The sequence below is a fragment of the Perca flavescens genome, chromosome 5 (genome assembly GCF_004354835.1).
Source record: "Perca flavescens isolate YP-PL-M2 chromosome 5, PFLA_1.0, whole genome shotgun sequence".
Classification (NCBI taxonomy): domain Eukaryota; kingdom Metazoa; phylum Chordata; class Actinopteri; order Perciformes; family Percidae; genus Perca; species Perca flavescens.
The window spans coordinates 13,732,105-13,756,738 of NC_041335.1; the positions used below are offsets into that span (position 1 = coordinate 13,732,105).

At 37.3% G+C, this 24,634-nt stretch overlaps 1 protein-coding gene across 1 annotated transcript; it reads right to left on the reverse strand.

Annotated features, from left to right (window-relative positions):
• Positions 1-3,063: 3,063 nt before the first annotated feature.
• Positions 3,064-20,899, reverse strand: si:dkey-220o5.5 (actin filament-associated protein 1-like 2). Its single transcript, XM_028577797.1, has 16 exons — positions 20,808-20,899; positions 14,494-14,631; positions 13,040-13,117; positions 12,746-12,804; positions 10,886-10,997; positions 10,524-10,759; positions 10,051-10,230; positions 8,496-8,582; positions 7,953-8,022; positions 6,129-6,352; positions 5,938-6,047; positions 5,185-5,302; positions 4,947-5,034; positions 4,381-4,547; positions 4,085-4,195; positions 3,064-3,287 (listed from the first exon to the last, which is right to left on the reverse strand). The coding sequence occupies exons 1-16, from the start codon at positions 20,887-20,889 to the stop codon at positions 3,261-3,263; spliced, it is 1,887 nt and encodes a 628-aa protein (XP_028433598.1). The 5' UTR covers positions 20,890-20,899; the 3' UTR covers positions 3,064-3,260.
• Positions 20,900-24,634: the final 3,735 nt, after the last annotated feature.

The window sequence follows — 24,634 nt, forward strand, 5'->3', positions numbered from 1 at the left end:
AACTTAACCCTGTGTTGTCCTCGGGTCAAATTTGTCCCGTTTTAAAAGTTGCTTTCAGAAATATGGGTTTCTTACAACCAAATTGCCCCAAAATAACTAGGATGCATGCATGTACGTTGTATGGAACCCATACAACATATACATCCATGCATCCATGTTGTTTTATTTAATTTAACAGCATTTGAATTTTTTTATTTTTAAATAGTTTCAAAACGGCATCCTGACCAAACTTTGACATAAACCAGTCTGTGATTCACTCAACATCCTCTGATCTTAACTATTCTATTAGTCAAAAATAATTCATAATTTCTGCTTTTTTCAAGCTCAAAAATTAGGTATAATGTCATTTAAATTAGGTGTATTTACCATGAATAAAAAAAGCGTTGAAAAGAGGGACAAAAACGTTTTACAAAAGCTCCAAAAACATAAAAAAAGCGACAAAACGTTGGAAATCTTTTTCAATTTTGACCCAGAATGACAAGTTCATGGCCGACGGTGAAGACAACACAAGGGTTAATTATAGTATAGTTTAGTAAGTGGTGGAATATAACTCAGGACGTTTTATGAAGTACTGTACTTAAGTACAAATTTGAGGTAATTGCACTTTACTTGAGTATTTCTACTTTCTGCTACTTATACTTCTACTCCACTACATCTAAAGAAAAATATTGTACCGTTACCTCATTTTTATGACATATTTAGTTACTACTTATTTTACAGACTCAGATTAAAAGGCCTAATACAAAATATAATCAACAAATAAATGATGATGCATTATTTTAGGTTAATACAAATCTTTATTTATCCGCGGGGGAAATTCAGAAACTACCCAGCAGCATATGTAATTAAAACAAGCTCCACCTTTATCAGCGGCAACATTAAAGTGATGAACACATTATTGCATCAATCATTTTTCATTGAATATAATTCTGAAATGGATCATTCTGCATAATTACTTTTACTTTTTGTACTTTTGGAAGTATATTTTGATGCTTATACTTTTGTACTTTTACTTAAGTAAAATGCTGAATGCAAGTCTTTTACTACTACATTTCTACACTGTGGTATTACTACCTTTACTGAAGTAAAACATCAGAGTACTTTCACCACTTTTTGTATCCCTGCTGTAATTTCAAACCTTTTCAAATACAAAAAAACTAAAATGCAGTTTTTTATATTACAGTATAATTTTACAGATCAGAGTTTAGTCCAACATCAATAAAGAAACGTTCTCCTGAGATTATTATAAAATCCAGTAAATATAAGTCATGGAAATAAACATAGGCTAAATCATCATGTGTATAATAACATTGTGCAGAACAAGTAAGAAGAGATATAAAACAGTTTCAGTTAAAACACAATTACATCAAAGAGAACATGTTGTACTAAACTAAATAGAACTAACTTAAACAAATGTGCGACCTGAAATTAACAACAATAAGTCATCAAACTGAACACAGAGAAGAGGATTTCTATTACAATTTACAGACTTCACCACACAGGATTAAACCGGAAAGTCCGCAACATGTCTGTTTTCACACTGTACAGACTCCAGCTCTCTGAGTGGCTTTAAAGAAAGAAGTACCTGCAGCTCATTTGCTACAGCTGATTCAGAGCTCCAAGAACAACTGGAAGTACACTGGATTCATAAGCACCTATATTATTACGATGGATCTAACAAAAAATAATAATTGTTTATTGATTATATACATACTGTAGATATCAAAATCAAAGTCTCTAATTGGACTAAAATAAACCCTGATTAGTGTTAAGATGAAATGTTAATAAAGAATGTGCAGTGTGAGGGCTTTTATGTGTGTACTTATGAAACAAAGGCAGGTGTGAGACTCAAGCCTGTGTCCTCACTCTCTCAACAAATCCTAAAAGCCAAAGGATCATCATCAATATAATATCCTGAAAAAATAGGGTTCCCCAGTTTTGACTTCTTATTTTACTCTGATGCATTCCTGATGTTTAAAGTTATTCATAATCTTGCACACCCTTCTGTTAAAGGAGGCCTTGCCTATCCTGGCAGCACCAGTGCCAGTAGGACTAGAGACTTTACTTAGGGTGACTGGGTATCGCATTCAAAAGGGCCTTTGGCCTTTGGTCAGTCTGTTTTCTCAGTTAAAGTAGTGGGGAAGTGAAATTAAGTATGATATTCCATACTCAGGATGCTTTGCAGTTTTAAAACCAGCCCCAAAACCAATATTTATCATATTGATTCGATGCATTATCTCGCACTGATTGACTTTTATGTATTGTGCTGTTTAATGTTTGCTGTTCTGTGGTTATTATTTGTGTAGTTGCCCAGGGGCAACAGATGTAAATAGTTGCTAGCTAACTCTGGTGCAATTACCTTCAATTGTACGCTGGCCTGCAAAAATGAACAATAAAATAAATGAAAACTACCAACATCACTTTGTAAAGGTCTAAAACCAGCCACGCACTTTGTTCTGTTTAGACTAAATCAGGTGTTGCACATGCAGACATGTTTGTTGACATGTACAGTCGCTGCAGTCTGAACAGTCCTAACTTTTGGGCCGCTTGCAGACATTTAGATGACACAATTTGTTTCATTTTAAAGTCACACAAGGGTCTCTTGATTTTGGTGACTTGTTTGGTGAAATTAGGTAATTGCTCAGCACTAATTCAACATAATACCAAAACATTGGATGTAGACTTTAATCAGTGGTGTGAGTACAATTTTGAGATACTTGTACTTTACTTAGGGTTTCCATTTTCTACTACTTTATACTTTTACCCACTACATCTCAGACTGAGATCTTTTTACTTTTTACTCCCCTACATGTATCTGATAACTTTAGTTACTTTACAGATTCAGTCAAAACAAAATATAATCAACTAATGAATGATGATGTATTAACTACCCGCTGCAACATTAAAGTGATGAACACATTAATGCATCAATAGTTGTAATCCAATAATATATATTATTCTGCATAATGAGTACTTTTACATTTGGTACTTTAAGTATACTTTGATGCTAATACTTTTGTACTTTTACTTAAGTAAGATTAGGACTTTCATTTGTAACAGAGTATTTCTATACTGTGGTATTACTACTTTTATGGAAGTAAAATATACTTTCTCCACCTCTGACCGTAATGAGTAACTTCACTCATTGTAAAGCATGTCAGAAAGTTCTCCAATTGAGAGGACTGTTTGTAGATGATGATGATAATGATGATGATGATGATGATGATGATGATGATGATGATGATGACAGACGGTTGGTATCAAGCAGCAGCTTTGGTTTCCCATTCCTGTGAAAACAGTAACAGCAGAGTTAACTGGACAACTGAGACAGATGATTCGATACCTTTGAATGGTGTTCATATGCTGCTGTTTTCTGTTAAAATCTTTGCTGACCTCCAGTGGTTTAACTTGTCACCTTGCTGCAGTGATGCACAGGTGTACTCCAAGACCCTGTGACATCACTGCTGGCTGTGGTTACAGGTGAAACTTTTAACCAGAGAGAAAAATGCTGATTTACAACCTGCTTACTTTAAAAAAATAAAATAAATACGGTAATGTTAGTATGGTGATAAGCTAAACTTTAATTGCTAAACATGCTAATGTGACCATGTTAGCATTAGCATGCTCAATGTTGTAGAAAGTAACTACTTTTAGTTAGTAAGTACTCTTTTACAGTGTGGTATTCATACTTTTACTTAAGTACAGGATGTGAATACTTTCTCCGCCATTGGTGAACTGTAGCCGTGTCTAGATTTGAATTCCCTAAAAGTTGCCTTGAAATACAAAAACTCTGGATTGTTTTGACTAAATCTGTATTAAAACATAAAGGTGATTGAATGTTGACTGTGATCTATCTGCAGGTTCATTTAGCTAGAAATGAAATAAGTGATATAAAGTACATGTCATTTGTAGTTTATAAGCTAAAAAGCAGCAGAGTGAACCTTTAACCCAGAGAGTTGTAAACGGAGGCATTCATGTGCAGCTAACATAAGTTTGTGTGTGTGTGTGTGTGTGTGTGTGTGTGTGTGTGTGTGTGTGTGTGTGTGTGTGTGTGTGTGTGTGTGTGTGTGTGTGTGAAACTCACCTTCCTCCTCTGGAAAACCTTCCCATGTTCAATGAACAGCGCTGAAGGAGCTCGTCTGAGAGAGTTTTTAGCTGAGGCTGTCCGTCGCAACAGAGGGTTCAGGAAACCCACCTGCACCAGTAGACCAGCAGAGACCAGCAGAGACCAGAGAACAGAGGATGTCAAAACCATAGTGTGGCTGAGTTATAATACATATATGCTCTGAATCCACAGATATAGAAATGTTTATGCATCCATCTTATTGTAATGCACTGTAAATTGAGATGTTTGTAAAATTGTAAAAAATATTTCCTCACCTGAGCACGCTCACCACAGATGGCCAGCGACTGTCTAAAAGAGGTGCGTTTGTTTTGCTTTCCGACAGACGCCAGGTTGATCTCTGACCCCGCCCTCAGCTGCACCGTCCTCTTCCCCGTTAACTCCAGCTTCTGAACGCCTCGTTCCACTTCCACCGACTTCCTGTCTGAAAAACGGACAAAGATCTTCACTAAAGGTATTTCTGGCATTTTAAAAATTACTTAAAGCTATAGTGCATAGTTTCTGCCGCCCCCATGAGGAATTCTAAGTAATGACAACAAAACTTGGCGCGTCCACATGATACAAGCCTTCTGTGACTGCGCAAATATTAGCATGCAGATGCAGCTATACTAGCCTGTATGTAGCCTGAGAGGGAGAGAAACATCTGCAAATCTCCTTTAATAAATGAAGGCCACAACTTAGATCAGTGAATCAACATTTTTATCAGCTCAGATCTTCTCTCGTCTGTACTGTGGTGGCTGAACAGTCAGAGGATTTCAGTGAGAAAATCAACTACAAACTATGAAACTGAGATTGAGTCTTTATGCTTATTTATGAGACTCACTGTGGCCAGTGAAGACGGTGTTGCTGTAGGCCACTGAGTCTCTGGACGACACCGAGCTGCAGTGAACTGAATCCTGAGAGCTGTGGAGCTAAAACGCCACAAACACTGATCATTGTTATTATCTGTTCAATTCAATCTTGTACAAAGAAACACGTTTTATGACGTTTTATTTCCTTGTTTGTATGAACAAAGGAGTGATTTTAAACAGAGCATAAATCCTTTGCTATACAGAGCATACCATGAGCTCCAGTATGGAGGTGTTAGAGTAGATGGGCTGGTCTTGGCCTGCTCCACTAAGGTGGAAGGGGTCGTCCATGTAGGTGTTGGAGGTGGGAAACTTTCGAGTCTGCAGCCCACTGAGGAGGGAAAAAAATTAAATTACTACAAGAGAAAAAAAAGAAGAAGAAGAAGAAGAAGAAGAAGAAGAAGAAAACAAGTAGAAGAAGAAAACAAGTATAATACCATTTGGGGTGCATCAAGGTTCTTTTCTTGGACCATTTCTCTTTTAGATTTACATTAATGATAGTTTTTTTACTTTTTGCAGATTGTATTAAACTAATAATCTCACATAAGTAAAAGTAACTAATACCACACAGTAAAAATACTCTGTTACAGTAAAAGTCCTGCATTGAAAATGTTCCTTCAGTAAAAGCATGTAAGTATAATCATAAAATCGTAGTTAAATTATTAAAAGTATAGAAATGTCCCCTGTGACTGTTCATTCATGCATTAATGTAAAAGCAGGGTTTTACTGTTGTAGTTGGTTGAGGTGGAGCCCATTTTGAACTATTAACTAATGATTATTTTCATTATGAATTAATCTGCTGATTATTTTCTCCATTAATTGATTGTTTGGTTTGTAAAAAATAGTGAAAATAGTGAGAAATGGCGTCACAATTACCTAGAGCCCAAAGTGACACCTTCACAATGTTTGTATGTATGTGAACACCCTGAAAACATGCTCTGTAACTGTATTAACAGACTATTTTACCTGAGAGCTCCACCTGTGTTGATCTGTGTGTTGTTGTCTTGGCGACTGTGATTGGCAGCTCCGTCCTGCAGCAGCTTTAGCCATCGCTCCTTTTCATCTGAACTACTCACCTGAAGGAAGGAAGTATTGACACATGAAAATATAAACAGCTAACTCCAACCCATAACCAAATGAATGCCTGGTCAGCTCACCTCCAGCACAGCCACCTGGTCACCGAGCATGCTCAGTGTGATCCTGTAGGAGTGGTCGGTGTCAGGCCCGCCTCTGACTTCGCACCCTCTGAGCTGGACGGTGTACTGAGGCGACCTCTCTACCTCCTCCTCCTTCTCCTCCTCTCCAAACATGTTGAGTAGACCTGCCTCCACCTGACACAGTAAACTCTGCCACTGACAGTTCATCAGCACGCTCAGGAAACCTGTCAGTCAAACACACCTGAGGTCAGAGCGAGGTCACTCTAACGTGATATCATTTAGTGACTTAAAGGAGCTTAACACTGTTTTAGCCTTTTTTTCAATAGGAGCTGTTTTTTCTTTTCATTGTTGTCGACCAGTGGTTGCCTGGGTCCAGACCTTTTAACCCACTCCACTAAGTTGACTGATTTGTGTGGCATCATGACATGAACCAGCAATTTTTGGGATTAAAAACGATCTAAACTACCCAGTTTATGAACAGTGTATGAAGCAGATAAAATGAAATCAATAAAAATGAGCACCACCTCGACCAACTACAGAATTGAAGTACAGCTCACATACGTCATTAATACAGTTTTTTCTGATGCTATGGTACTATTCTCACAAGTATGTGGTAATATTTCACTACCTTAAATACAAATAAACCAACAAATCATCAAAAAAAAACTCTTTTCACAACTCTAAGTACATCTGACATTGACTGTGTACAAAAAAAACATCTAGAACTACCAGTTTTACTTTAAAATTCACTATGGTCATACAAAGTACATGCATAACTTTGCATAGGATTTTCTTCTGTATTGTTAAAATACTTTTTACTAACACTATGCTCATTATTCATAACTGATAGTCAACGAAACATTTGCCTAATATATTATATGTATGGTTTTAAAGTTTGCCTATTATAGTCTGATGCAAATCTTCAGAATCACCACCCTAAAGTGTGAGATTTTATGTGACCTCAGTGGGATTTGAACCCACAACCTTAGTGTTAGTAACTTACAGTAGTGCTCAAACCATCAGGGCCACAAAGAACCACTGCAATGCTTACAGTGTGTACAATACAAATGTGTGGATGAGGCTTGTAATGACATCACTGCTGACCAATGTCAGGCTTGGATTCAACATTCAAGAATATTTTTCCCAAGGTGCATGAACTATGAAAACATACATTGTGATGTGGACGAGAACTTATGGCCAAATCCAGAAGACCGAATTGATGCAGATTAGTGTAGTTACAGAAAACTTTCACAGTATTTATAGTAAACAGTTTTCTTCCAGTTCTGTTACAGTGTTTTATTTACAGTATTTGATTAGACAAAACCTTACATACTGTTGCAATACAGTAAAAGTTTGTTGCAAACAGATCATCGTTAGCACTTCAAAGGGTAATTTTGAAACATGTATCCTACATCGTTTGGTCTTGGACTAAGTGATTGTTACAATAACTTAACGGAAATAATTGTACTATGATATGTATAAGTGACTTAAGAAATGTACTCATTGTATTTCACCAGAAACTTAGTGGTTGAAACATTGGTCTTGTAGTGAAAGATGCTTACAAGCCAAATTAAAGGATAATCAGTTTCCAGTTACTTTGAAACACTGCACCATACTATTGATAATAACAAAACACTGACAGGATTTTGTTGGTAATACTTAACTGACATTTCAGTTTACTGACTGTAATCAAAGTATTTTTTAAACACTTCAGATTTAACAGTCTTTTCTCCAGCTTACAGATATAATAATAATAATAATAATAATAATAATAATAATAATAATAATAATAATAATAATAATAATAAGTAATGATTTCAGTACCTTTTTCTTTGTTGAGGCTGCAGCCAGCTGAAGGTTTCTCTTCCTCAGAGTCAGTCTGGACTGTACTGGACTGAAGAGACAACATGCAGTGCAAACTTCACTTTTTATTTGAATGAAGGCAATTTATTATTGTTTTTGTGTCATGCATATAACTATGCCTTACAAGACACCAAAAATGTATACAAGCAGGAGCAGAGAGCTGTGTATACATTTACAAACAACAAAGTTAAGAAATAGAGAAACAGCTAAAGCATCTTTTCACGGTCCAATCTTCCTTGTGTACAACAACATTCATAAATCACTGACAAAAACATCCACTATGCAGAATAAATACTTACTAAATAATTCATATGGCCTGTTTCTCCAGGCTTTTGAGACAAAGGTCAACACATCAAAATATTGAACAAAGTTATATTTTACAACCTTGTTTGCTCTGCAGAAGAGTGGAAGAAGACTTAATGCGTGTTGATTTTTTACTTGTATGTGTTACTGTCTGAAGGGTTTTGGTTAAAGTTAGGGAATACATTATCAACATGGCCTCACCCTGCAGGACAGCGGCCGGTCTGATCTGATCAGAGACAACGAGCTCTGAGTCTCCACTTCACCCCCAGCACTCACCTCCTCTATCACCTGCACACACAAACATGTACAGCTGATATACAGTACTATAAATACATACAGTATTTATATGTGTGTGTGTTAATGTATGACCACTAATGTTATCTGAAAAAAACAAAACAATTAAAGGTGCTGTAGGTAGGATTGCGAGAATCCAGGACTTGGCAAAAAAATTTGAACATCAACAACTTCTCAGTCCCTCCCCCTTTGCCACTAAAGCCCAAAACTGTCTCCTAAGCCCCTCCCCCCACAAGGGAGAATGAATGCGTGTGCATGAGCAGTGATTGACACGCAGTTAGACATCCCCCCCTGGCCCTGATTGGTGCATCAGAACAGGGAGCGGTGGATTTATGCAAATCGCACCACAGGCTATAGGTGGTGCCAGAGGAGCCGGATTTATTTTTAATTACCTGCTTCATGTAGTTCTACTGGAACATAGGGTCAGTTTCAGCAAATATGACAGAAAGTTACTTTTATAAGTCTTACCTACTGCACCTTTAATGGTGGAAGAAGTTTTCACATCTTTACTGAGGTAAAAGCACAGAGCTACAGTTAGCTAGTTTAGTTCAGTGGTTTTCAACCTAGAAAACCTGAAAAGGGTCACCTGATAAATCTAAGGGGTTGTCAGATGATTAATGGAAGAGAAGTAAAACAAGAAACTAAGTTAGGATACAATAATATGTTTGAAACTTCATTTGAACACTTCATACAATGAAACTATGTGAGAAGTTTAGAGGAGAAATGTCAACAACTCAGAGACATCTGAAACCTGACAAGGAGACACAACTACACACTGATTTTATATAAGAAGTCCCAAAAATAATGTAATACAACAATAATATAACACAAAAATGTTTAATCTTTAACAATGTATTATATTTTATAAGCTTACTATATGTATTCTATGTAAAATCTTAATCATACAAATTACTACAGCTATTACATATGTAAATGTAGTGGATTAAAAAGCACAAAATTTATCTCTGAGATGTAGTGGAGTAGTAGTATAAAAGAGCATTAAATGAAAATAATCAAGTCAAGTACAAGATGCAAAATGTTCTGAAAACTATCAAAAGTAAACGTTTCCATTAAAGCCGAAACAGACCCTTTCAGAGTATTTATATACTGGCACCCTAAAGGAAAGATTGTGGCAGACCCCTCCCACCCTGCACACAAACTCTTTGAACCTCTTCCCTCAGGCAGGAGGCTGCGATCCATCAGAACCAAAACCTCACGCGGCACGCCACAAGAACAGCTTCTTACGGACTGCAGCTGGCCTCATCAACAAGGCCCAGGACCCCCACAAAAATTACTTCCCTCTGAGATGTACTGAAGTAGAAGTATAAAGTAGCATACAAATAAATACTTCAACTTAAGCACAGAATCTGATATATACAGTCACATCCCACCACTGGTGAATATGCCTACAACATATTGAGCGTTAGTAATGAGTGCAGCGTGTGCTTTGTGTGTCTCTTACCCTCCTCCATTCGTCGGCCTGCTGGAAGCTGCTGTAGCCCAGCACCAGTGTCTCTGAGCCCAGTAACACCAGTTTGAGCTGGTGCTGGATCTTCCTATTGCTCTTTGACTTGTAGACGAGCTGACAGCCGCGCAGGTTCAACTCCAGCTGAGGCAGCAGGTCCTGTGCACACTTATAACACTAATACACACACACACACACACACACACACACACACACACACACACACACAGCTGTACTTGTAACTGTAACTGTTGGGGAACATCATATTTTATTAACTCTTTTTATGTTTTGTTTGCGAAAATCTTAATTTGTAAAGTAACTAAAGCTGTCAGATAAATAAAGTGAAGTAGATGTGTAAAGTGGCAGCAAAAGAAAAATACAAATACCTCAGATTTGTACTTAAGTACTTGAGTATATATATTATACTATATATGTATATATATAATAGGCTACTTAGTTGTTGGTCCTACCAGCATCACGTCGCTCCTGATGATGAACAGCTGTTTGGTCCACTGTCCGAGCCACTTCCTCTTCCACAGGTAACCACAGAGGCGGGACTCGGGGATGGGTCTTAGGCAGGGCTGGGAGGCGCTCCATTGGATGTAGTGAGCTCTGTCCTTCACAGGCTTCTCATCATCATCATCATCATCATCATCATCTTCCTCCCCGTACGACTCGTAGTGACTGCTGTCTGACTCCGCCTTCTCTGAGGGAGGGACAAAGACGTTTTTATTAAAGCTTTCTTCATGTTTCTGCGTGTGTGTGCGTGTGTGTGTGCGTGCGTGTGTGCGTGCGTGCGTGTGTGCGTGTGTGCGTGTGTGTGTGTAGATACCAGTGTTAGACATGGTTGTGTCAGGTAGGTAAGGTTCCGCCTCCTCGTAGGTATCTTCATCATCCTCATCCCCTCCAAGACCTCCTAGAGGTAGGGGTGGCACCTCAGGGCCCTGGATGGATGGAGGGGGGGAGTTAAAGGCTGATATTTGTAGATGTTATCGGCTTAATTAAGATTGAAAGTTACTGGTACTTTAGTATTTAGAGATATTTAACAAAAACACAGAAGTGGAAACATTTCCAGCAGGGTTTGAATATCCATGTGACTCCTGTGTTAAAGGAATAGTTTGATGTTTTGGTAAAACTTCACTATTCAGATTGACTGAAGATTGAAGTTTGATATTGTTACTGGTTGCTGGTTGTGGGTTAGGGAAACATGTTTCACACAAAACCAAATGGTACAACACGCAACAAACTGTGACTTTCTCGACTTGCAAAATTATCTTTTAAATAGACAAACATATGTGTAATTAATGGCACAATTCAAACGTCATCAAATTATTTGTCCCTTGCCGTTGTCTACTGTACATATTGTTTCCACAAAAGGTCCCATGGGGGACACTGGAAGGGGAGGGATTTCGCTTCTCTATTATTTGTGTATGGGACAAATAAACCTTTGAATCACTGAATGGGTCAAGTTAGACAACTAAACCACTAAACAAAGTACCAACCAAACGTTAGAGACATTAACCCTTTGTACATCTGTATACTCTCACTGTCCTCTCTGCTAAAAAAGTCACACTGAACTGAACTGAACTGTACTAGAGCTAAATACGTTTGCAAATTAGTTGCATATGAACAAAATTTCCCAGGAGACAGAGTTAGTGTGAGTGTGTGTGTGCGCACGCGTGTGCGTGCGTGTGTGTGTGTGTCCATCACGTAGACCAGATGCTAATCGCCCGCCATCAATGACCACTTCCTCCCTCTGCAGAGCTCTCAGCCAATAGGAGGACAGATAGAGGGGAGATGGCCTCATATGTAAACACTGAACATCCTGTCACTCCCTCCAACACACACACAGACACACACACAGACACACAAACACACACACACACACACACACACACACACACACACACACACACACACACACACACACACACACACACACACACCGCCGTCTCCTCCCTAACCTAAGGAGGTTTCAGTCTGTCATTACTGACCCACATCACAAACCCTCCTCCTTCTTCTTCTCCTGTTATCTAAAAAAAAATTTCAGTTTTTCTTTAACCACGGGGGGAACCATCATGAACCATCATGAGGTCAAACAGTGCAGAAGAGTAAAAAAAACAACACTGTCAAGAGAATCCGAAGCTGAACTGCAGAAATGTCAAGAAAAATGACTTTAACCATCAAAATTGTTTGACTCACTGATTAATGGATTAATGGATTATGAGATTAAAAGGTTTTAGCTGTACTTGTATAAACTGTTGGAGAGTTTAATTTATAACAAAACATAATGTTTTTTAATACACTCATTATATGTTTTGTGTATAAATTCCAAGGAAAATACTGGACTTTTTACTTCTCTACATTTATTTGATATATATATAGTTACTTTACAGATTCAAATTTTTAAAACAAAATATAATCAACTAATAAATGATGATGTATTAGAGATTAAACTACCCGGCAGTGTATCAAGTAATTAAAATTAGCTCCAGATTTACCAGCTGCAACATTAAAGTGATGAACACAATAATCCAATAATAATTATAATACAATAATATACATTACTACTTTTACTGAAGTAAAATATCGGAGTACTCCTTCTACCTCTGATTTTGTTTAGAGACGCAGGCTGGAGTCTCTCCCAGCATGCATTGGGTGAGAAATGTGAGAGATGTGTGCGGTGACTCACCCCTTTTGTCAGCCACACAGGTGAGTCGTGATTTAAGACCAGCTCAGATTGGACACCTTCTGGACAAGCAAACAAATCTGGTTTCAAAGTTTATATCACAAACAACATGTAACATGTTTCATTTTCCTTCTTTACAAACATTATAACATTGTTTTTAAGTTTAACATGAATTTGTATATTCTGTAGAATATTGACCAAAGTTATCTGAAATGTGTCTCATTTCAATTCAAGTTGAAGAATCAGAAAATACGAAATTCTGAGTGCACATGTCTTGTGATTTAAGCTCAATGTTACCTGTCCCAGGTTTGTCTGCCAGCTCGTTGCTAGGAGACGATGATGGACAGCTCATTATCATGTACTCAGCATCTTCCACTAGAAACACAACAGACATATTCATCTGTGGCAGTAAACCTCAGCAGTAGCAGTAATTACTGGATTAATGATAGTTAGTTCACAGAGTCAGCTAACTGGTTTTAGTGGTAGAAGTGGCTCCAGCATTTTAACTACTTTCACATCTTACAGTCAACTGACACTTCAACTGCTTACAATGCACACACTTCAACTGTCTCCAGCCCTTTTCTGAAATTTCAGCAACATTTATCACATACAAAGTGACAATTTTCCTCCTTTAGTGGTTAACTGACACTTCAACTGCTTTCATCTCTGAAGGGCCGTTCAGTGTCAGAGTGTGCGCCGCAGTTGCCTGGAAAAGGCAGTTGTGTTGGTAGACTATAACCTTCTATTTTTTGTTCATAAAATGTACCTGAATTCACGAATATGCAGGATATTACTAGAGACATTACTGTAATCTTATGTTGCTATGTCTTAGAGTGCGTGCTTGACGCCACTGTTTACAGTACATTATCGTTCAGCAGTGTGGATGCTCACATTGTTGTAGTTATAGGTATGGTTATATCATTCTTGATGTGGACAGCGCTTTACTCTCCAACTGTCATTATAACTGCTTATAGTGCAACCACTTTCACTTTAAAGGTTTCAACTTCACTCAGCGCTGACACTTAAATTAACACATAAACGTCATTCAGTGCTTACTTACTTAAGTGCATCTTTCAGTAATTATATTTTAACTGCCACTTCAACATCTTTCAGTATTTCATCTATTTCAAGTTTTAATTACATGTATTAAGCAGCAAGCACACAAAGGTTTTTCTGATAATTTTGCCTTTTTCCACTTAGTAGTAGTATTAGCATTGGTAGTAGGAATAGTAGAAATAGTATTATCAGTAACAGTAGTGTTTTTATCTTTTACTCTTTAAACTACAATTCAACTGCAGTAGGCTAATTGTATTTAACTACCACTTCAACTCATTTCAGTATTTGAATGTTTACCTTCACCAAGTAATGTTTTCAGTTTGGTTTGTTGGTTAGTTAATTTATCTGTCAGCAGGATGATGGAAAAACTAGTGGCCCAATTTTCAATTTACCTTGGTTGAAGGGTGTAGCATTGGCCAAGGAAGAACCCATTACATTTTGGTGTGGATTTGCATCACAGGGCGAATAAAGAAACTAATTTTCTGTAACACTTAGGGTTTGGCATTGGCGGAGGTCTGCGCTTTCTGAGTACCCTTCTTGTTTTTCAAATGTTTCACCTGCAAATATTCTGCAGCGAGCAGACAGATTTTCTACAAAAACAAACAGCATTACTCTAGCTTTGGTGGTAGTAGTGGTAGCAACAGTAGTAGTAGTAATAGTAGTAGTAGTATTATGAGTAGTAGTATTATTATTACCAGGAGTGTCGTTTGTTTGCAGTTTGGACAGCAGCTCTGAGATGGATTTCTTCTGAGACTGAGCGATGTAACTCAGGTTCTGTTCAGAGTCCAGAACAGACAGGAAGGACTGCAGATCCCAGATCAGCTTGGCCAGCACTAAAGACAGAGGGACAGACAGGAAGAGAGTCAGGTGAAGAGCTGGACCCACAGACTCCTCAGCTGTCTGCCTGTTTGGCCTCATTAAGGGGGGAAACTCTAAAGGGAAATAACAGAGAAAATCACCACCAAACAGACTTTTTTTTTGACAGACTTTATCTCTGAGTCATTTTAATTGTTGACAGAGAAGCAGAGCGATGAGTCATGTTTGATTACTCAGTATCTGTCTCTCTAGCATTCTCTTTGCACTTGTCTGAAGTGGAATGTAACTAAGGACATTTACTCACCGTACTTAAGTACAATGGAAGGTAGTTGTACTTTACTTGAGTAATTTGTTCTCATGCCAATTCCTACTTATAAGAGAAGACAGAGACATACATGAATGTACAGCTGAAACGATTAGTTGATTAATCCTTTGACAGAAAATCAATTGGAAACTGTTTTAATGGTTGAAGTCATTTTTTCATGAAAAAAGCTTTCATTGTTTCCAGCTTCTCAGATTTTTTTGAGAAGCAAGATTTGCTGCGATATTTAAAGTAAAGTTTGACCAAGGTTTGTTTGAAAACGTAATGTTTATTTGAGCTGAGTTAGAAATATGTATTATAATCAAAGTTAAAAAAAGGAAATTTGTTAGATAAATGTTTCTGTCCTCATTTCACGAGTTTCACCAGTCATAAACACACAAAAACTGATGGGGGCTCTCTTTGTCGTCAGCAGGTTGATAAAACATGTCTGTGTTCGTGTCATGAATGAAGCTGTTGTTTCTCTCTCACTCAATGAATACTTACTTTGTGTTTTGGCTTCAGAAGAGTAAAGAGCTGAAATCATTGAAGGCAGCGATGCAAGACGCTATTATCCACTACAGATAAAAATACAAGCCAAATATTTTCCTCTTATACAACTCATATCTCTATGGCTATGCTATGTCTCATCATTTACAATAGGGGCTACATCCCCTATTCCAGGTGTATGAGGTGCTGCCATCAGGCAGAATATATAGGGTGCCGTCCAAATCATTTATTCCTACCAGCATTACACTACTGAATAAGTTAGGGAAAATAATGTGATCCTTTCCGTGTGATAATACTGCACTTTGGTGTAACATTAGAATGTCACTGATGATGTGGCACCTTACTATTGATAGCCCACTGGTGCTAATGAAACTGCACTTTACTATTTTATAATGTAGAGATATTTGGTGTTGTGTATTGTTGTTGTGCGGGTGGGTGGGGGGGGGGGGTTTAGTGGTCCTGTTGTTGTCTGTTGTCTGTGGTCTGTTTGTCTATTTGATGAGCTGTATGGTGCAAGATGAATTTCCGAAAGGATCAATAAATGTCTATCTATATTTATAATATGATCCTGAGTTTTTAAGAGAAGTCCTTGTATAACCTTTTAGCTTTTTCCCTCTCCTGCACAAGCTTTTGTTTATTGACTATTTATAGGTGTAAGTGTGTCTTGTATATGTCTGAAACTCATGTTTTTGAGTGTAAAAATTAAATAAATTAATAAAAATGTCCTCGTCAATATATAATATTATATAATATATTTGTAATTCCTCATCAAATGTTTTTCAGTAACAGAAGACTTCACGTTCCTATGATATTTGTTCCAAAACTAACATTAAGGTGTTGAAGCGTGAAACTCTGAAGCTGCTGTCTGTTGTTCAGGTTATTGATTCTGTTAATGAAACACTGAACTGACTGCACCTGTTCAGGTAACATTTCCCATCACACACATTCAGATGCTCTGGCCTTCACATGTTAACTGATGTGACGGATACACACTGATAAGCTGCTGCTAATTTTGACACAGAATAAAGAGTGTGTGTGTGTGTGTGTGTGTGTGTGTGTGTGTGTGTGTGTGTGTGTGTGTGTGTGTGTGTATATGTGTTACATCATTTAACTGAAGGTCTCTGTACAATAACTGAGAAACAGGAAGAATGTGTCTGCAGTGGAAAATAATTGCAGCGTTTGCAGCAAATTCTTCATCAGGAGGGATATTTTTCATTGATTTGATAGACAAACCAAGAACCACTTACAGGACCTCTAAAGAACCTTTTCACTGAGCTAAAAGAGTTATACCGCCACCAGAAGGACTCCTTGACCCTCCTTGGTTACCACTGGAACCTCTTAAAGCACAATGCCAACAACTTAAAGGGGCACTATGCAGTTTTGGCCATTTCTTCGCCGGCCGAAAGTTGCAAGGGTGGTTTTTCCGCTCACAGGTGCTAGGGGGAAGCTAGACGACCACCGTTCAACTAAAAAAAAGTCATATAACCATTCCAATGACTCCGAAGCTGTTCAGTTAAGGTAAATTTAGCTATAAAAACAGCATAGTTCCCCTTTAAAAGGCCAATAGTAAAACCTTCTCAATACTAGAGCCTCCCAAAGAAACAATAGAACCAACAAAAACCTTTAGAACAACCTCACTGACCACTAGAACCTCTCAAAGATATTCAACGCCCTCTTAAGGACCCCTAGACCCTCCTACAGCGTGACTAGAACCACAGACCCAGAACCACCTAAGAAACCACTAGAGCCTTTTATAGGTCTGCCAATAATAATAATAATGCCAATAAACCAGAGCACGTTTTTTCCCATCCCGGAATGCTGTGTGGACTAGCCAGACCTTCCTCCGCAGTGCTGTGGAGGAAGGTCTGGCAAAGCGAGACTATATCATATGATATGTTTGACAGGATCAGACCCAGTTAAACCACAGAGAACATCAACAATTATATTGGTTAAAAGGTTTCAACGGGGGCGCCCAGATAGCTCAGTTGGTAGAGCGGGCGCCCATATATAGAGGTTTACTCCTCAACACAGCGGGCCTGTGTTCAACTCTGACCTGCAGCCCTTTGCTGCATGTCATTCCCCCTTTCTCTCCCCTTTCATCTCTTCATCTGTCCTGTCAAAAATAAATGCTTTATAAATAAATAATCTTTTCAACATGATTTCTGTTGTTTCCTGTTGCTGGTTAAAACCAAACTGAAGTGAATGGTCATGAGAAGTTTGGCTGAACTGATCTCACAACAGTCTGAATTATCATCAAAAGGGAGTTGAAAATGTAGAAAATGCAGAGAAAACAGATGGGGATTGTGTTTGAGCTCCATTCAGAAGGACAGAGTGAGTCCAGTCACTCTCTGAATGAGTGGGAGACGAAGGTTAAATGTTGCGGATTAACTCGTCTCTGCTGATTTTAAGGATCCAACAGATCTGCTTATCAGCTTGATGCTGTTTTAAACACTGAGCTGCACATACCTCACACACCCACTATACATCATCAACAACACACCCACAACACAAAAAAACACATCAATAACATATCGAGAACAACAACAGAAAGACTCAGAGACAAGAGGAAGACTTCACAACAGAAAAACTGCTGCTGGACTGAGAAATAAAGAGTTTGTGTTACTGAAAGCTGCCTATCTGACCATCAACATCACTTCCTGTCTCTGGCTTTGATGCTGCAGAAGTCACACACACACACACACACACACACACACACACACACACACACACAACTATACAAGCAGAATGCACAGCCCTTTTTATATCTATTTCACTGAATTATTTTGGCATTACTGTAATATCTTATGTTTTAAGAGTAATATGTTGGTTGTTGGTGTTCTCTACTTACTATAATATTTGTCTTCAGTTACTGAATTGTCTTGCTCAGGGTTGAGGTCAAAGACAATTTTCTAGTGAATTACTGTAACTAACAAACAAATAAACTAACTTATGGACTGACAAATTGACTTAACATACAAACAAACTGACAAGTAAGCAAACAAACTAATGAACAAAAAAACAAAATAAGTTTTTTTAAGATGCCTCTGTCAAGAAAAATAAATTACAAGAAGTATTTCATTCCAAATGTGAAAAAAATATTTAGCATGGTCCTGCAATTAGAGTTTTTAGTGGTTCAGATAACTCAAGATACTAAAAGCACATTTCCTCCCATCCCTCTATTCCTTTAGTATGAATCCAGTCAGATAGTTTGGGTTTTATAATAAGAAATAATAATGCTTTTTATTTATATAGCACTTTTTTCAACACTCAAAGACACTCTACAGAGTTTTATGTGTCCAGGTTTGGATAATCCACTGAAAACACATAGTTTCAAACTGAGATTTGAGTCTTTCTGGTCAAAACCAATCCTGTAGCTGGCTGAAGTTAAAAGGTTTAGAAAATGTTAGTGTGTCGTTGGGTGTGGAGCAGCTTTCTCTTTCATCCTCTGGTTGGTAAAAATAGAAACATTTGCATTTCTGAGCTGTAAGAGAAACAGTATAAAAAGAGTTTCGAAAACCAAAAACAACTGACTTACTACCTACAGCACTAACCGAGCACTACTACTATAATTAGCTACTGTAACTGCGTTATTTTGTGGTGTTACAGTTTATGATAAAAGAAAAAAAAGCTCTGTTAAGGACTGCTGAACTGTTACTAAAAAAGACCGTTTTATAAAGCTGATCATCTGATGTTCACAGAGCTCAGCTATGAGCACAATAGTCAAGTCGAAATTTAAATGTAGCACAAACTTTACCCAAATTTCCAGAAAATGGTCCAATTAAAACATGAATGAAAACTTGAGTTGATATTAGTAGGCCTATCTAAACAGCTGGTGGAGCTAATTCTCCAGTCGGTGCCATTAAACCACTGCAGAAGAAGAAGAGGTGATTGAAAGAGCTCAAACGATGTAAAACCATGAGGAAAACATGATGGAAATATGACATTAATATAATGTGAGGCAGGTTACAGTCTCCTTTTCGCTCCACCAGATTTTCTGTTTTCAGCTCTTCATGCTTTTGTGTGCGTACGTCATCATCTATTCACTAAGGAAACACTTTTACACCTTTTTCTTTAAATTTCCAGTCAGGTTTGTTTTATGCACACAATTAAACATGTGCATAAAAACAGACTGTTCTGATAGAAAGGGCTGACAAAGCAACCAAAATCTAACCCAAGCTGAATAAACTGGATTTTTCCTCATTGTAAGCGGTTAACACATGAAGTCATACAGTAAAACCCAAAGTGAGTACAAAAGTCAGAGTGTTTCTAACGGGAGAAAAATGCTCAATTGTGGGTCTGGAGACTTTATACACACTCAGTTTGAATCTAAACAGTCTATTAGCTCAGTCCCCTGAGGGCAGCAGGAGGAGGAAGTGATGATGATGATGATGATGATGATGATGATGATGATGATGATAAAGGAGGACAGACGGGTGTTTCCAATTGTTGTGCTGCTGTAGTTTACATACCATCAGTGTGATAACGACTCCATAGTTTTGACTGATTTTGATATTTTGTAAAATTAAAAGTCATTATGCAGAAGCTGTGCACCCCCTTTACTATGTAAAACCTATAAACATTTAATATATGCTTTGTAACACACAATAATGTAGCTGTTGTTGCAGATAAAAAAAATTTATGTTATATAATGTTTTAGACAACACCCATAACTGCTGTATACACAGATAATAAATGTCAATTTAGTAAAAATAAATAGAGAGAAAAATATAAAATATGTCTTCATATGAAAAGTTATACTTGTTGATGATTACTGTACATTTTAAAAAAAAAATCCTTATATGGGCTTCCAACTACAATATACTGTGTTATAAACCATTTCTTACATGTTTATACTGATTATAAATGCTAAATAGGGGGAAAGTAAAGTGTACACACTATAAATAAAACGACATTAAACAGTGCAAACTTTTATGTACCTCCTATTTGTACCTTTAGTAAAAACTTATGAACTTGCGTGTTTTAATCACACATTTCAGGGAAAATTTTAGTTGTTTGAGTTTGATTGCTCCTGTATTTTTATTATATTTTGATTTGATGTACTTCTAATTATTAATCAATAAAGGCTTATCTTATCTTTTACATGTAATTATTCACGTGTAATATTGCATTGAATAAATGTCAAATTCACATACAGCATACGTGTAGACACATGTGCCACATTTGACACTTATTTCATGTGCTGTATAGATAGATACTCCTTAATGTCCCAGAAGAAATAACTGAAATAACATTTAAAATAAATGGAAATCGTATATACCATTGGTCAGGGGAAATGTCCAAAAGGTAAAAACATGTGACTGTATTTCTGTGGTGTTATATCTGTAATATTTTTCTGTAGCTTGTATAATAAAGGGAACACAGTACCTTTCTGTTTGTCCATGTCTGTCTGTCGTCTCAGTTGCTGCTGAACTTCACTCTCATTTCTCTGCTCCAGAGTCCAAAACATCAAGCAACAGAAACAGATTTCCTCCTCAGTGAACTCTCTCTTTCTTTCTGCTCTGTGAAGAAGCACTGAAGCTTGAGTCCTGCCTCTTTGTGACATCATGAGGGAGGAGAGAGAGGACAGACTGACACACACACACTCATTATGACTGAAGAGAGAGAGTCAAACACCTCACTGAGACAAACCAGTTTAATGTATATATGTATATATGTCTTAAAGGGATAGTTTGGATGTTTTGAAGTGGGTTTGTTTCAGTTACTAATTCATAGTCAGTGTATTACCTACAGTAGATGGTAGTCGGCACTCCCCTAGTTTGGAGAAGCAGGCAGGAGTACTGAATCTTTATCAGTTTTAAGTGACTACATTTAGAATATCTTTATTGCTTTACCTTGCTGTCAAACATCCCTCAATACACCATAATTAGAATGACCAATCTGTCCTCCACTTTGGTCCAGACTGAAACATCTCAACAACGATTGGATGGATTGTGATGAAATGTGGTTTCATTCATGTTCCCCTCGGGATGAATTGTAAAAACTTTGATGATCCTCGTGACTTTTCGTTTAGCGCCGTCATCGGGTCAACCAATACCTGCAGAACTTATAACATTCCCGTCAGCTTCAGCTCGACTTTGTGTTTACTGATAATTAGCTGATGTCAGCATGCTAACAATCTAAACAAAGATGGTGAACATGGCACAAAGTATCCCTGCTAAACATTAGCATGTTGGCATTGTCATTGTGAGCATGCTGACGTGATGTTAGCAACTAAATTCTTCCAATGAAAACTGGTGATTTTTGTAATGTATCATATGATACATACAGCGTACAGAAATGTTAACACAGTCCCCTCAAAGCAAATAGAAATGTTCTTTATTGTAACTCATGTTAATCATTCACATCACCATTCGTCTGTTACATCACCTGCATCCAGATATGAAAACAACAACAATATTGATATTGCCATTCAGTGGTTCAGTATGTACAGCAGCAGGGCGGCTGTGGACAGGTGAGTCACCGTCAACGACGTCTGATCTCAGTCTGACCTTTGACCTCAGTCTGACTTCAGTCTTACTTCAGAGTCCAAAAAGTCATCGTTTCAAATCCAGAGTTGTGCCTCTGATCCAGGAACCTGTACCTGTAAGTGTCGTTATATCTATTTAAATACATTTAGTTAAATAAGAATATGACATCATCATCATGACATCATGCGTGCAGCACTTAAAATATCCGACACGTTGACGGTGACATGCGTCCACAAAGTCGCCCTGCGTGTTAAAATAATTCAATAGAAAAAGAAGAAAAAAAAACACTTTAAAATGTACAAAAAGAAAGAAAAAAACATGGAACAATCTTTGTGTCATCATGGTGTTAGTCACAGCAATCCATTTCCTGTTTCTAACAACACACAGCCAATCAGAACAAAGCGTAAATCCTCTCTGTATCGTCAACTAGCGTCAGAATCATTCCTCACAAAGAAAGAAATAATAAAGGAAATCATCAATATAAAGTGACCAATGCTCGCTCACTCCAAATGACAAATCTTCATCCACCAATTTTTTTCTCTCCAGTCTTTTTTTCTTCTTCTTTTTTCACAGATACAGGAAGCGTGTGGCGGCAAGGCAGACGTTTGTTATGCACAATGTGGTGGCGGTGATTTTGGCGTTTGCAGTAAGAGTAAATTCATTCTGACACAGGTATAGGCTGCTGAAATCTGATTTAAAAAGTGCTGTGAGTTTCATTTTACCTTCAATAAATCACATTAATACAAAAACAATAACACGACGACTGTAAACACCTGAGAACAGATTGACGGACTCTGAAATGTTTGGAATAACATTTGGAATAATGTTCCAGCTTGTATTATATTGTTTTTTTTTGTTATTATATTTATGATCTTTATACTTTATACGTCAACACATATTGTTTACATTTTATAATTAGTTTCATGGATTAGACTAATTTAAACATGACAGATAAACCTATAAGCACTGTCACGTTTACCTATATATACCTTTACTTAACGTTTTACTTTACTTTTCATTCATATTTAATGAGCATTGTTGGAGGGAGCCTGCTTTCAGACTTTCATTGCCAATGGCTGCTTCACTGTGGTTGTTGGGAATACTTTTCTGAACAATCCCTTTCATTGTGAGTTTCCTATCAAAAAGTTAGAATTACTCGGAGTGATACTGAACCAAATTTACAGAGACAATAAGGTTTTTTCTTGCATATTTATTATTATTTTACTTATTTTTCTGTCTGATATGCACATGAACCTGATCTAGCTAAGTCAAAGACTTATGACAGGAGGAATAAAAAACTACTGAAAAAATTATTTTGAAATGTTTACATCCTCTTCATGGTGGGTGCATGGAGCCCAACATCATCATCATCTCATTTGTTTATAGTCATTATACCAAGCTAGCTGTTTTAATTAGATTTATTAAAAGATAAACTCAAACACGCTGCACCTTTAAATTGTCCGTTCAGATCAAGGTTCAAGGTTACTTTTAATAAGTTAAAGGTGCTAAAGAAGTTAACTAATCCATGTTTATGGAGATCAGATATGATGCTGATGGATATTACTTTCTAGATACATAACTAAGTGAACTAAAGATGTACGGAGGTGTCTGTGTGGCAATGACGAAGATGTTCAGTTCACTTCAGTTCAAATGTTCTCCAGGTATTTTTGTGCCTCTGTCCTCTGGTTTAGAAACCTCAAGAAAAGTCCAGTAAAACTTGTCCTTTTTGTCGCTTTTCTGTCCGCACACCTGTCGTCTTCTCTTCTTTTCTCAACATTCATGTATGGATATAATTCACTTTTTCATATGGTTTTATATTTCATTTTACTAACAAACATGCCACTTCTCTATGTATTATTAAAAAATAGCTGCACATAATTTGGTCACTAAGCAACACTAAATGTCTACAACCTGCTTATTGGACAAACCAGAGCTGTAGAGAGACAGAGTTATGCTGCTCTAAATCTCTGGTTTTAAGGTTTCTATTGTTAATTGCAAAATGTGTGTTTTTGTATTTCTGTTAGTGTGCATATACTGAGATCAAACAGGGCAGTGGCTTTTGCTTTATTACGAAGAAAAAAACGCGAAAGAGACAGTTTCATCGCAGCCAATGGGAGCTGAGTTTGATCTGGTGATGAACAGTCTGAAGGTTTGATCTGCTCCACCCGGATATAAAGTTTGATTTAATATTTATTTGAGTGTTTTGAGACACTTGAAACTGGCTAAGCTTTGATAACTGAACACTAAAATAAACTCCACATCAAACTTATGTTTAGACGCCATGTATGGTATTTTTAAGGTTTCCATTCAGGAATGTATTCGTTTGAATTACGTCCTGAAGTTGAAAAGTAAAGCAGAGGGGAAACAACATCAGACTACTGTGACCAAACTGTCTCCTTGTTTTTCTTTGTAGGTGCTGGGAAAGAAATGCTGCCATTATGACATCATAGCTGGCTAAGCCAGTAGGAACTGACAGGTCAGCGTCAAATCTGTGTTTAAAATCTGATTCAGAGTCAGCAGGAATGTTTGTTTTAAAGCCCAACTACAGCTGGAAACTCCATAATAAAATATTTACTGCAGTTGGATGGAAATAAAGATCTCTGTCAGAACAAACAGCAGCAACAGATCAGCCTGCAGCTTCAGTCTGTAGCCTCATGTCAGTCTACAGATGTTTAATCTGGACTACGGAAAAGTTTTAATACTTATATTAGAGGGATTAACATA

Excerpts from the sequence above, each read along its gene's own strand:
- si:dkey-220o5.5 (XM_028577797.1), bottom strand. The coding sequence starts at position 20,889 with ATGTTTTGGACTCTGGAGCAGAGAAATGAGAGTGAAGTTCAGCAGCAA. Across the intron at positions 13,118-14,493 it reads GCAAACAAACGACACTCCTG|TGGAAGATGCTGAGTACATG; the intron begins GTAATAATAATA and ends TTGTGTTTCTAG. Across the intron at positions 8,583-10,050 it reads AGGCCGACGAATGGAGGAGG|GTGATAGAGGAGGTGAGTGC; the intron begins GTAAGAGACACA and ends TTGTGTGTGCAG.